At 33.6% G+C, this 14,384-nt stretch overlaps 1 protein-coding gene across 2 annotated transcripts in view; it reads right to left on the bottom strand.

Annotated features, from left to right (window-relative positions):
* Ranbp16 (Ran-binding protein 16) overlaps positions 1–14,384 on the bottom strand; it is a 67,910-nt gene that overhangs the window by 8,214 nt on the left and 45,312 nt on the right. The window contains exons 10-11 of one of the 2 annotated variants that reach the window (XM_072530189.1): positions 13,745–13,956; positions 11,092–11,254 (exon numbers count right to left, since the gene is read on the bottom strand). In XM_072530189.1, coding sequence (XP_072386290.1) covers positions 11,092–11,254; positions 13,745–13,956 — 375 coding nt within the window. The remainder of the gene's footprint in view (positions 1–11,091; positions 11,255–13,744; positions 13,957–14,384) is intronic. The other variant, XM_072530190.1, reaches the window with a different exon arrangement.

Here is a 14,384-nt window from a genome sequence, read left to right as displayed (position 1 = left end):
ACTTCATCAAGAAGCCAGCTCACAGATCCGTTATTGCAATGGTCAACATTCATTCCAATAGACCGCAGATTATTCTGTTCGAAAACTTGAATAAAGGTCAAAGATTTTCCAACCGTGAAGTTGGTAGTTAATGTCTATTTTGAGGAGCAAGACACTTCTTCTTATAAAAAGGGTATCGAACTTATTAAACTTTGCTGGGTAGAGTGTATACTAGGGATGAAAGGAGATTATGTTAAAAAATATATACATTTTTTTCCAAAATTGTTGTATTTTCTTTGTTGGGTCGGGTACTTCTGGGATCACCCTTGTAAACTAAATTTAAACGCATCATTAATGATTTGTATTTTCACGATATGTAAAAAGGAAGTTTTTTCTGTATCGTGTTTTCAATATCTACTCGTAGGAACAACAGAATGCGGTGTTTAAATGTTAAAAACTCAACCAAACCAACCTCACTCAAATGGCTCCAAGTCATCAATCTCACGATTGCCGCATTTAATGCTCGATCACTTGCTACCAAACAAGGATTCGAAGAAATTTAATTGGTGCTCTCAAAGGTAAAATGAGATATTGTAAGTATCTATGAAATAAGGAAAATGTGGAGAAAATTTAAGAATATTTCAATTTTGCCACTTTTAGGAAAGTGGCATACAAGTAAACAGAAGATAGGAAAGCCTAAACGGAAGAACAAGAAAAAAAACGAGTTTAAAGACGTTCATGTATTAAACTACTTCAGTACCCATAGTGATCACATCTTTCAGCAGCCGTCTATCTTATCATCCAAGAACATCCATCTTTAGACAGGCTCAATCCTGGTCTCAACATAATGGAACAACTCCACAGAAATTTTGTTTACATCCAAATATATGAATTAAAAACATGAATATATCTTAGATGAGCATCATATGGAAAACTGCGTACGGCGTACGGAACCGAAACGTTCACATAAACTACATCTTCAAACTGCATCACTAAACTGAGAGTGACATAGATACAGTGAGATAGAGACCCATAGATGGAAAGTGTGAGGAGAAACGATGCGTCGATCGATCAACAACTCGATGGACTTAAAGCAAATAAATGAAAATTGAACCAGAGCGGCACATGCAATAAGGGGTTGGAAACAAGAGGAGATTTACATTCAACGCTTCCGTGGACGTTCGAGGCTGAATTGGGATAAAATTAGTAGCAAGAAGTGTTGCTAGTAAAAGTCACCGAAACATTAATCTTAAATTAATCTTATTTTAGCCGTAAAAATTGACGTTTTCATTTTATTCTAAAGCATAGTATACTTCATTTTATATTAGCCACTATCAAGAAACATCTTTTAACAGACAAAAATTATCATAATCATATCTAAAACAATATCAGGTGTACTCAGTAGCAATTAATATTTCACTAGCATATTGATGAAAAATCAAATCATACAATAATGTATAAAGGGCATATTAGTTTAATGCAAGTATTGAAATTATTGTTTTTAAATATGTACCTGACAATATTTTAACCATCTTACCTTTTTAATCTTTCATTAAGATACCTACATAGACATATTTAAATATATTTGTACAGTCAGAGACCTTACTACAGCAGCAGACACATATTCACTAAAACAATCTAGGCATTAACACGTTAGCTTTCACTTGGACTGTATTTGACGAAAATTGTAAACATATGACAAACTTTACTAAAATTTAACTCAATACCAGCAACCATACCACTAAAAATATAATTTAAAACAACTAATTTAAATAATTCGGACAAAATGTATGCAATGCCCTTCATACTATCATCCTATATCATCCTATGGATGAATACACTTCTGGGTAACTAAACTAAGGCACCTGTAATTTTTTTTAGTGTTCTAGTGACGTAATTATTCAAAATGAAGAGTTGACGCCATTTTGTAAAACTACTTTTAATTTAATATGGCAAGTAATACCTTACTTACAAGCTTTTGTGTCACTCAGTATGTTCCTAGACTGTTGTGCAATTATGTCGGATATGGAAGGGATCTGCACACCTCAAGAAAATAAACGCAAGTCTGAACGAAACGTGAAGACTCATTACCGAATGCATGAGATTAACTCCTCTGGATAAACTCTATAAAGCTTCAGGCCTCTCGGATCCTGCCTTCCGTAGAAAGGCCCACGAATTCACTTTTTTGGCCACGAACCGTTACCTGGCAAAATAAAATCAAGAAACTCTTTCTTAGCGCCTTGCTAGATAAACCACCAGCCTGTTACCCACTAGCAGAAACTCCACAAAGCGGGATTTCAAGAGACTGGTCAACATGGCGCATGTTAAACCTCTGAACAACTGGCGTAGTACCGACCAAGTCACACCTTATCAAATGGGATCTGCTGAACAGAAATGACAAAGTGTGACAAACAGAAACAAGTGTGACTGAGGAGCAGTACAGAACATGGAACATCTACTAGCCTGCGAAACTGCCAACATAGACGACTTATGGACAGGCAATCAACTAGCATTGGACACAGAATACTGGGCTCAGAAATCATAGTTTTCCGGATACGATAAAGTAAATTATGTATGGACATTTTTCTTAAATGATAATATATGGCACTTGATACATAATCTGAAAGCAGTCAGAGATGGTTTAAGATAATTTTCACAATTTAACAGTCGTCATTTTGAAAAGAAGCGACCGAATCTCATAAAATCTTCTTCTTCTTCTTATTGCACCGTCTCCTTTCGAAGGTTGGCGATCCAAATGACAATTATAGCTTTGGAAACTTCTGCACGAAAAATTTCTGTGGATGAGCGGTCAAACCATCTCCTCCGGTCTTTCAGCCACGAGTTCTGGCGTCTTCCAACTGATCTTTTGCCCTGCACTTTACCTTCCAATATGATTTGGAGTAATTCATATCTTTCATCTTTGATTATGCTGAGTAATTCTTTTTGATTACTCATACGTCGAAGTACCTCACCATTGGTAATTTTTTGTATCCATGAAATTCTCAGCATCCGTCTGTATATATACATTTCAAAGGCACCTATTCTTTTATCTGTTTCAGAGTCCATTGTCCAACTTTTACGACCATACAGCAAAACAGAGAAAACGTAACATCTAATCATTCGAATTCTGTGCTCTAGACTAACGTCTGATCTTGTAAAAAATGTTTTCATGTTTTTGAAAAAATCTGATTCTTGACAGGATTTCTTTTTTTGGGTTACACTGGCTGTTGATATTTGCCCCCAAATATTTTATGGAAGTTACCTGTATTCTATTATTTGCCCCTTGGCGTTTAGTTTTGGAAACATTATTTAGATGTAAATACATTTCGCTATAGCGAACTACCGCATTTATTAAATTTTGTAGTTCTTGTGCGTTGCTTGCTATTAGGACAGTATCATCAGTGTACCTGATGTTGTCTATGCCGGTTCCGTTAATCTTGATTCCACCTTCCACCTCCTCATAAAATCTAGGAACATGTTAATTGACACAAGAGCTTTCAAATGATGTACCATTTTCCACTTAAAAAAATATCGATAATGTCATATTTTTGACAGATGTCAATAAAAAACGAATTAATTATATCAAAATGTGGAAAAATTTACTGACCTGTTCAAGCTTTACCACATAAAATCTAAAGACTAATAAATTATTAGACGCAGTTCATACAATTTTTTACACTGTTGCTATCTAAAATTGAACAGTTCCCATTTTGAAAAGGAGAGAGAGAGAGTAGCACAAAAATATGGGAACATATTGAATGACTCAAAGCATATTATCAATTCAGAAAATATATTTTTGACAGATGGCAGTAAATATACAAATCAATTTTATCAATATGTGCGACTCTGAAAAAATTAACATATTCAAGCGATTTTTTTTATAAAAGCTGAATACTACCAAATTATTCACATACTTTTTAGACCACTTACGAAAATTCAAAAGTTGCTGTTTTAAAAGGGAGCAACACAATCTCACAAAGATAAAGGAACATACTGAGTGACATAAGAGCTTTTAAATGGTGTATCGGATGACATATAATGTCATTTACGAAAAATGTTGATGTCAATAAATAAATAAGCCAATTCTATCAGTATATGGGAAACTGGAAAAATTAAATAAGTTATTCAGACCTTTTTCTTATAAAAGCTGAATACTACCAAATTATTGTTAGTCCATACTTCGTTTAAAAAGCATGGACTAACAGGCAAGCATTACAACTGAGAGTTGTATAGAAGTTTTGGGGAACCTGACGTTGTAAAACTAATTAAGGCAGCAAGTCTTAGATGGACAGGGCTTGTAATCAGCCGAGAGGTAAGTGTAACAGACAGAAAAAGTTTTTGTCCGATGAGAGCCGATGGGACAACGAGCAAGAGGAAGACCCAGATTTAGAAGAGTTGCTAGAGACAGGGGTGAATGGAGGATTGTTCTGAAAAAGGCTTTGGTTTATAATGAACTGTGATACCACCGATGATGATATTTACCACCGAAATTTAACGGCCGCAATTTTAAAACGGTGCAGCAGAATTGCGGAAATATATAACAACTTACTGAGTGACACAAGAGATTTGAACTTATGTGCTTTTACTTACCATATATATTGTCCTTAAAAAAATGATATCATATTTTTGACACGTGTTAATAAATACATCAATACTATCAGTATTCGCATTCTCAAACGAGTATAGGTGGCAGCACTTTAGGTGGATAGGGATATCGTTTGTTGTCATTGTAAATTTGATAGGGAATTTTAAAATACACCCTAGTTGAATAGCAAGCAAGCTCATTATATTTAAAATTTAATGAAATTTATACCAGTTTTAAACTCTAATTTATTCAAATTTTTTATATATATCCCTATTTTATTAGTTATCTATTTTGACAGCAGTTGGCAGCACGGTCGTTAGAGAACACGAATATGTAAAACAGAAAAAAATTAACCGATTCAATAGTTTTCTATAAAAGCTGAACACTACCAAATTATTAGGAGTAGTCCATACTTTCCTTACACAACCGCCATTGAAATTTGAACGGTTGCTATTATACAGGCCACTTAGTTCAGTTACCTAAAAATGTATTAATATAAGTTTTATAGTTCAGAAAATAGTTGAGGAGGAACGGACTGTATAATATTTTACGTTTACATATTTCATTTTCTACAGATACATCCATGAGATGAACACTTTATGCGACACTGGTGTCGAACGCTTAAGAAAGTTCACTGCACAGTTAAAATACAATATTGATGGATCGCTAAACGCGATAACTGTAGAATTTAAATTTATTACGGCCCTCCTTTGTTATTTCCAATAACTTAGTTTTTAGAGTGAATATCTAAATTTCTACTTATAGTGCTGCTACCTTGTATCGATTTTTTTATGACTGTACTTCCATAAAAAGATATATTGAAGTCAGCTATTTCGGGACCACAGAACTACAGATATTATTTTTGGGAAAAGCCAAGACACAAATCACAGCAGCTTTTACACAAATATTTTAACGCCAATATTTACTTAAAGCTACCCCGAAATCACAAAACATGGTTTCAATTTAAGCAAAGTAAATTAGCAGAAAATACTGACATATATTCATAGCTAAAATCCAAAAAGTTACAAAGTGCTAAAATAAATAATCCAAGAACTTCAAAAAAAATTGACCTTAATTTAGGAGTCAAACAAGAAGATTGAAAGATATTAAAGTAAATCAGATGACAAAGGAGCTTTAAATTTATTTTGATGTGTTTCGCAATTCACTTATATACTTGAGAAAACAAATAATTTGCAAACATTGATCAGTTTTAATAAATTGGCCTATTAATATATGGAAATATGTTATTTAAGAACCTGGAAATTTTTAATGTATATGGATTTCCATATTCTCATCTTCATCAAGTAACCTACACGGAAAAAATAAAATAGTTATTAAATACTTTGTGTTGTAAATGCCTAATATTCGGCAACACGTGCAGAACAATAAGCGCTAACGTGTCAAAAACATATCAATGCAGACCTAATAATACGCTCAAATAGTTCAAAGCATGCACAATACTACTTATCCATGCTATGTTATTTCTAGCAAGGAAAACAGCATTTTCAAAAACAAAATACGGCCAAATTTATGCTAAAAGCTATCAAAATAAAGTTTGCTTTGTTGAAGTATGTCAATGCTAGTAGAGCTATTAATGTATAAATTCAGTTGACACGAACGAAAAAACATATACAATAATAGTCAAACTTTTGGCATCCCTGCGGAGCACCCAATATTAAATGAGAAGTCAAATTAAAAAAATACGAGGCAACCAATATCAATAATATACATTATTTAAATGAGTTTAAATGAAAACAATAAATATGTGAATATGTGAAGCTGTAACCTTTCGCAACTGGTGTTTTGTAAGGGTACACTGTTTTCGGGGTTTATAGAACGTCGTCTGGAATTGTTTCTTTCCATCGCTCCTGTCACTCACAGATAACTTTCCTCGAATATCTGCGGTATTTGTAGCTGATGTGTTCTGCCCCGGATCTGTCGGTTGGTTCGAATGAGTATTGGAAATTTCGGTGCACCTAGAGACAGGTTTTATATTTCGTAGCGGTGAGATCTTCATCCATTTAAGTGCAGACCCTCTTCTTTAGAAATAGTGTTAACAACTTTTAAATTTCAATAATCTTCTGAACATCCGTGGACAACCGTGTGATGATTTACTGAGCACAACCATAAATAATAGAGTACGTTACAGGAGTGGACAACAGTTCTGTGGGATCTTTGGCCGAGCATTGACTTTCTTGTATCCTCTTCGTTGGTTTAAAGATGGACTTGACGTTATTTTTTACTAAGATCTTGTAGGTTTGATCGGAATATTTTCTACACACGGCATAACCGTTCTGCCCCGTTTTTTCTAAATATTTCAATTATTTTCCCAATATTCAGGTTCATATATTCGGGTAGCTCGATCCGTTAAGATTGTTAATAAACCTCTCTTGTTTAGGTTTGTGATTCGAGTTGTTGTTCAAATACCGATTCGTGTGAGTTGGTTTCCGGCATTCCCTTTGTCCAAGTGTGCAATATTAACTAACAACTTACTAAAAATGTTAGATATATTCGGCTAATTCTTAGCAAAACATGATTTCAAGTCTATTTAAACTAACAAAGACGATACAACAAAGTCTAACATCGGTCAAAGATCCAAGAGAAACGTTGTCCACTCCACTAATTGATTTCATTACCTGTAGATGTGGATCAGTATACCTTGGAACAAGAAAACTGAGCGTAAAAGATCAAACTCATTTGACTGAACATAAGAGGGACTGTTGTCTTGTTCACTGCGAAAAATCAACCCTTACAGAAATGTTATTACATAAGACAACCTTCGAAGAAGTTGTATTCGAAGAAACATGGGTGCTTATATAAAAGTAGACGGATATTCAAATCTCTCCCTCTCTCTCTCTCCAATGGTGCTAAAACTCAAATCGGATCTTGCATTCGTCGCCAAGCATTCCTTTCTTCGGCTGCGCTCCTCTTAACATCCCTCTAGCATCCGTGCTCACTTCGTCTAACCATCTACTCCTTAGTTTTCCCACTCTCCGACGCCAAACCAGTTAGACTAAGCGTTCTGCTACTTGCCAATCTTATAAAGTAAATTGCCCCGCGCTCTCTTCGTTTGTTTGCATAGTTTCCTATAGTGGTTTCTTTATAATATTGGTGTAACCCATGGTTTAACTAAGAAGAGAAGAGTTAAAAACGTTGCAGTCCTGGTTATCTGTACGCTCAAGTATGTTGTGGTAACTGTTCAATGGAAAACGGAATCTTGAAGTCTTCCAGTTAATTGTTGGATAATATTATTAGGACTTCCCGTGGTTTTAGTAAAGAACTCAAGACCGTAAATGAAACTAAACGTAAAAATATAAAGAAACTTAATTGTTTGTACTAATGAAATAAAAATAAATGTTACAAATATATTATTAATACATGTTGCTAGTTCGATGTTGTAACAGAATGTTTTTTCCGACCGGAGGGTTGATTTCAGCCAGATGCCTTACCGATATGCCGTAACGGGACTTCTTATCTTACCTTCGCGACAAGCCGTCGCCGGGGCGTCATCAGGTGTTTTAACAAGGTATGTCGACTGTTTTACGACTTCAATATTTGCATCGTTTGTTGTCAAATTTTGCATGGTTCGTTGTTGTCTTATTTGTACTAGGGTACTAGTTTTATCTATGTTGACGGTTAACATTTTTCTCATAGTATATTCCATACAAATCTTAAACAGAGTCGGAACAAGTCCGTCTTCCTATTTTAGCCCTTCAGTTATCTGGAAGGCATCTATCAGTTGGTTTTGGACTCTTACTTGCACTCATATGTGAGACATGGACATAAACTAATTTTACCAATTTTCTTGGTATACCAAATTGACGCATTACGAAATATAGTTTGTCTTTGTTTATGTTGTCATAGGCTTGTCATAAACTTGAAAATCTACGAAGATTGGTAAATATCTATATCTTGATCCCAGATTTTAGCTAATATTTGTTTTACATTGAATAACTGGTCCATTATGATCTATGTAAATACCTTATAGTCCATATAGAGTAAGGATATGCCTCTGTAGTTTTTACAACTGAGCGTGTCCTTCTTATTGCGGATTAATCATATAATTGCTTTTTTAAGTCTCCTGAAATTTCTTCTATGTTCCGCACTTCTGTTATTAGTTTATGAAGTCTATCTATCAGTGTGTCCTCCAATTTTGAAAATTTCAGATGTTCAAAGGTGAACTTTCCATCAAGTAACAGTTGAATCCATCACTTAAGGAATTATTGTCGAATTATTTCGCAATTGATATAATTCTACCGGAAGGTAAATAACCTCGTAATTAAAATATCTACTATGATTAAATATTTAAAATATATAGGTATATAGGAAGTTAAGATTAATGTAAGATTACAAATTAAGGGTTTAATTTGTGATTTAACAGTGTGGTTTCATGGATGCGTTCAGGCCGAAGTACACTAACCTTTAACGAGTTGTTAATACATTTAACTCTTGAATTTCAAAAAATTCGTTGTCCAAAAATACAAAAGAGCTCAGTAAATGTCACTGCAAAAAAGTGACAATATATGAACAAAAGTAGTTACATCATTGAGTAGTACGGACAGCAAGAACTCTACATACAAAAGATTGCGTACAGAACTGGCTCTGATAAAAGATACTACACGATCTGTTATGAGATTTGTCAGCAATATTCTACGACACAATAATATCATGAAAAACATTTAATATAAAGAAAATTAAATGACACTAGAACGAAATGGAAATATAACAATTTTTCTATTTCATATCTTCTCTTTCCATCCATTTCTTCTCTTCTGATCTGAATTACTTATCACAACATTCAAAATTTTTAAAACATGAAAAAAAGTAACAATCAATTTTCATCATGACAAGAAGTATTTAAATTCTTGAATTTATTGAGAAAAAATTCACTGGAACAAAAAAATAGAAAGTGTTTTCTCCAGTCTTCAACATGTTCCGAACAGTACAACAGTCTAAAGCAGTGGTATGATGGTAGGACCATAAAAAAAGTTTATGTATTTGTTATTTAATACATGAAAAATTATTAGTTTTAGAATTTTTACGTCACCTACAATATGGAATATATTGATGACAAGTTTAATTAATGTAATATTTATTTTTATAACGCGCCGGTATAACACACACACACACATTGCTAATTTATTGATACACAGTGGCAAGAATTGTATGCATTTTAATAAACCCTTTTTCGAGCATATCCACAGATATGCTCTGTCACGGACACCGACTGCAATAAAGTCTAGTTCTCCATGCCGTTTCCAGAAGAGTACCCAAGTCCGCAAATGTCGGCCCAACAGTCAATTGTTATTTAAAATGACTTTATTGCTTTTCAAAATAATTATGATTTATTCAGCTGTTACACATTATTAATATTTTCTGACACAACAACCGATTAGACGACCTTCTAAGACTTTCCAGCATTTCATATAGATCAATGCACTTATGTTTTGACAATCTACGTCGAAAAAGTCCATTTTTTCTTCTTCTTCTTAAAGTGCCCTCTCCTCAATGGAGGTTGGCTACTACAATTTTAAAATCTTCTCTATCTTCAGCTGTTCTTATTAGCTGTTCAAAATTTAGCCCTGTCCATTGTCGGATGTTTCTGAGCCACGATAGTCTTTTCCTTCCTAGGCCTCTCTTTCCCTCGATTTTTCCTTTCACTATAAGTTGGGCATATTGGTACTTATTATTTCTCAGTATGTGGCCTAGGTATGATGTTTTTCTAACTTTTACTGTGTTAAAAAGTTCTCTTTCCTTGCCTATTCTATGCAGCACTTCTTCGTTTGAGGTATGCGATGTCCATGAAATTTTGAGCATTCTCCGGTAGATCCACATTTCAAAGGCCTCCAATTTATTTACGGTTGATGTTTTTAGGGTCCACGTTTCAACTGCATATAGAAGAGTCGACCAAACGTAGCATTTTGATAAACGTAGTCGAATTTCGAGTTTTATTCGAGAATCACAAAGCAGTTTTTTTATTTTTTCGAAAGATTTTCTGGCCTGTTCTATTCTCGATCTTATTTCTAGATCAGGATTTAGGCTGCTATCGATCCAACATCCCAGGTACTTAAATCTATTGACCTGTTCTAAAATGTGCCCATTTATTGTGCAAGGTTGAGGTACGTTTTGGTTTTTTCGGATTGACATCACTTTGGTGATGTTACCATTTTTTCACTGAGATACAATTATAGAGTGACCAAAAACAACACAAAACGCATTTAAATAATAAAACGTTCTAAAGATTATATCAAAAATGTCAATTATAATTGGACCATCAGATAGTACCTGAAACCTACCAGGGTTAACAAGGGCCAAACATAAGTAATATCCCTTGTATGAGTAAGTATTATGTAACCGAATCCTACAATGTTGTTAATTCAAAGTAGTTGATATTTATAAGAGAATATTAATGTTATTATTATCACTGGTTGCCCCATTAAAAATTAAAAATACTTCAGGTCTGCATTGAAGTTTGTCTAAACGTGTCTTTTGCTTTGCCTTTTGCTGTGTCCCTGAGCTGCACAGACCTGTAAAATGATTTAGGTGCCCACCTAAGGCAGTTAATCCTTCCGATATTGAAGATAAAATGTACAAAAAGACTTGCGGCTCCAAAGTCGACAAGAAACTCATGTGATCTTGGGCCAGGCACTCCAGTAGAACATAATACGTCTGCGAAAGCTTTGGATAATCCTGAAAACCAAAAAATAATAATTAGCAATATCTAAATAAGAATATGACTATTTTTTATAGTAAGAATATTTATTTATGCACTACGGACGAGTTGATCTAAATCCATGATTAGTCAAAACAAAATCAATTTGATTTCTCGTAACTGCTTTCTAGTTTAAGTGATTTCCAGGCAAATCGTCTGGGAGGTAGTTTATACCAAGTGCTTGATATCACATATTCTTCTTCTTTACAATATTTTATTTATACAATTAATAATTTTCTTAACTAATTGTTGATTGGTTAAGTTTGGTTAGTTAGAATATCAACAAAAGTGTTGATGGAAAAAAAGAAAATTGTCAGAAGGAACCACACAGGAATACATATCAATAACTAGAGAGAGAAAAAGATTAGAAAAATACAAAAGACAGCAGAATGCAATTGACGTTAAAAATAAACTAGAAAAAAATAAAAGTGTGAAGGTTCTACGCAGAAAAACTGAAAAAGGGAGGAAAGGCGCGCAAAAGATCAAAAATTCAAAAGCAAATATTGTCACAAACAGAAATGAGATCTTATAGAAAATCGAGTTATTCTACAAACAACTGTATTCGTTACACGGATAGGTAACAGAAATAAATCAGGGGTCAGAAGATATTGCCTTTATTTGTAATAGAAGCAATAAAAGGAGAATGTCAAGAATTTCTGAACGTGAAGTCTGTTGGGCCTTAGAAAATAACCACAAAATTATTGTGTATGAACAAACTTTGAGGAATAGATTACATGAAGATGACCTGCACGTCATCCCTCTATTGAGGGTTCCCATATTAGGTCATAAAAATCGTGGATTCAGATTAAGGTGGGCACAACAGTGGACATGCTTACAAACATGGAGTTCTGTGTTATTCACAGATGAAGCTAGATATTGCCTCTGTCCTGAATGAAAAAGAGTGAGAGTTTAGAGAAAACCTGGTCGACAAGAGAGACTCAGCCATATACAGGGTGTTCGTTCATGTAGTGATCTACAAGTTAAGATGTGGACTGGAATAATTTTTCGTCATTAAATCGTTCTCGTTTTTGTGAAATGCACTTTAAATCAATACTAATATATTGATCGTGTCTTAGAATCTGTTGTTCTTCTATTTGCTACTGCTGCAGGTCCTGATTTACGTTACATACATGATAATGCAAGTCACATACTGTAGCAACAGTAAGAGATTGGTTTCATAATGAGGATATTACACTTTATCCGTGGCCAGCACGGTCGACCCATCGAGTATGTATGGGATATGCTTCATCCATCCATACAATGGCACTACAGCCCAAATCGGGCCTTGGCCTCCTTTAACAGGCTTCTCCAATCATTTCGATTTGGGATATGCTTCAGAGACGGATTTATTCTCAGCTGCACTATGTGCATATTAGACAAAGTCTTCAAGATCTTCTTACATAAGAATGGATCCTATTGCCTCAAACGAAATTGATAATTTAATTTTAAATATGCCAAGGCGGTTTTAAGCTGTAATTAATGCAGCTAGAGGAAGCACAGATTATTAAACACATTTGTTGTTAGATTTTTATGTTTTATATTGACTTTTATGTTCATTAAATTAGTACTTCTTAACTTTTGTTTGATTATTTCATCATAGAGAAATTATATTACACTGAAATTACGATGAATTCATTGTTGACTAATCATGCATTATAACGGCATGTCACTTTTTAAAATCCAATCAAAATTGATGTAGATATAAGAAAAAATCTTTGTGTTCCCTAGACATTTTTTATGTGTTTACTTACCAACAATCAAATGTACTTACAAGAAACCAACATCAACCGTTAAAATGCCAAACAACCAATACACCAACAAATTCAACATAGACATGGTGATACACTCTCTCCAAAAATATTTGTAGCGCTGTTGCAAGATATGCTTAATAACATAAAATGAAGATCTGCTGGAATCAACATCGATGGTGAAATGTTTAATTACCTATCTTTTGCGGACAATGTTGTATTGAGTTCAGATAATATTCAGGAAGTACAATATATGTTAAAAGAGTTGGAAAAATCATTTAAAGAAAATATTCGGTTTGAAAATAAATATTTCAAGTAACTAGGTAAAAATACTTGGGGCATGATATAGGCATCGAAAGAGACAATAAAACATAAAATTAAAAGAAGAATAGGTCTTATCTGGGTAGCATTTGGAAAATTAAAGACATATTGAAGTCTGAAAAAGAAAGTTTTCAATCGATGTGTACTCCCTGTCCTAACCTGTGGTGCCGGCAACAAAAAATACATGTAATGCAGAGAAATATGGAAATATCAATGCTAGGGATAAGTGAAAAGGACCGAGTTCCACCAAGTTGAAACAAAATCCCACTGATAAATGAAGTAAAAGCTTGGCACGATACAGAATCTGTTAAATTTGTTTTACTATACATATTGGCACGCTCATTAATCAACGTTAAAAATAAATTTTTATTATAAAACTTAACATGAAGTGATACTTACTAATAAATCTGACTGGGATATTGACAGTAATAATTTTACAAAAATATTCAAGGCGTTATCTAAAGCTTCGTCACCATATAACCTAAAGACTCCAAAGTTGACGTAACTCCCACACAAAGCAGCTTTCAGCATCGAAAAACAAATCGAGATACCCTTTAACTTCAAAGGATACGTCTGTTCTTTGGGCACTTCTACATTTAAAATTCTACTACCTAAAAAACACAATTAATATCTATTATATTAAGTGTTTAAGATAAAATAAAAGTAAATAAAAGATAATTTGTTTCTTTGCTTGGAAACAACTATTTTCTTAAAAAAATGTATACCAAACTAAAAGATTATTAAAAAAAAAAAAAAAGATTATAAGTATATGTAACTGTTATATGTAATCAATACGCCATGAATAAAGAGGTATAGAATCAATTTATCTATGTAGAAAGTTAGACGAAAATAAGAATTGGGGCGAAATAATAATTATACTAATACGGTAATAGATACGATACATAATAACACGGTAATTATGGCTACGAATTTGGAAGAGCTGCAAACTTTACTAGAGTAGTAAATAGCGAATTCATACAAATGGGACTTGAAATTAACATTGATAAGTCCAAATTTATGATAATATCGAAGGGTCCAA

This window comes from Diabrotica undecimpunctata, chromosome 4, assembly GCF_040954645.1.
Source record: "Diabrotica undecimpunctata isolate CICGRU chromosome 4, icDiaUnde3, whole genome shotgun sequence".
NCBI lineage: Eukaryota > Metazoa > Arthropoda > Insecta > Coleoptera > Chrysomelidae > Diabrotica > Diabrotica undecimpunctata.
This window is presented reverse-complemented; position numbering and strand designations above follow the sequence as displayed.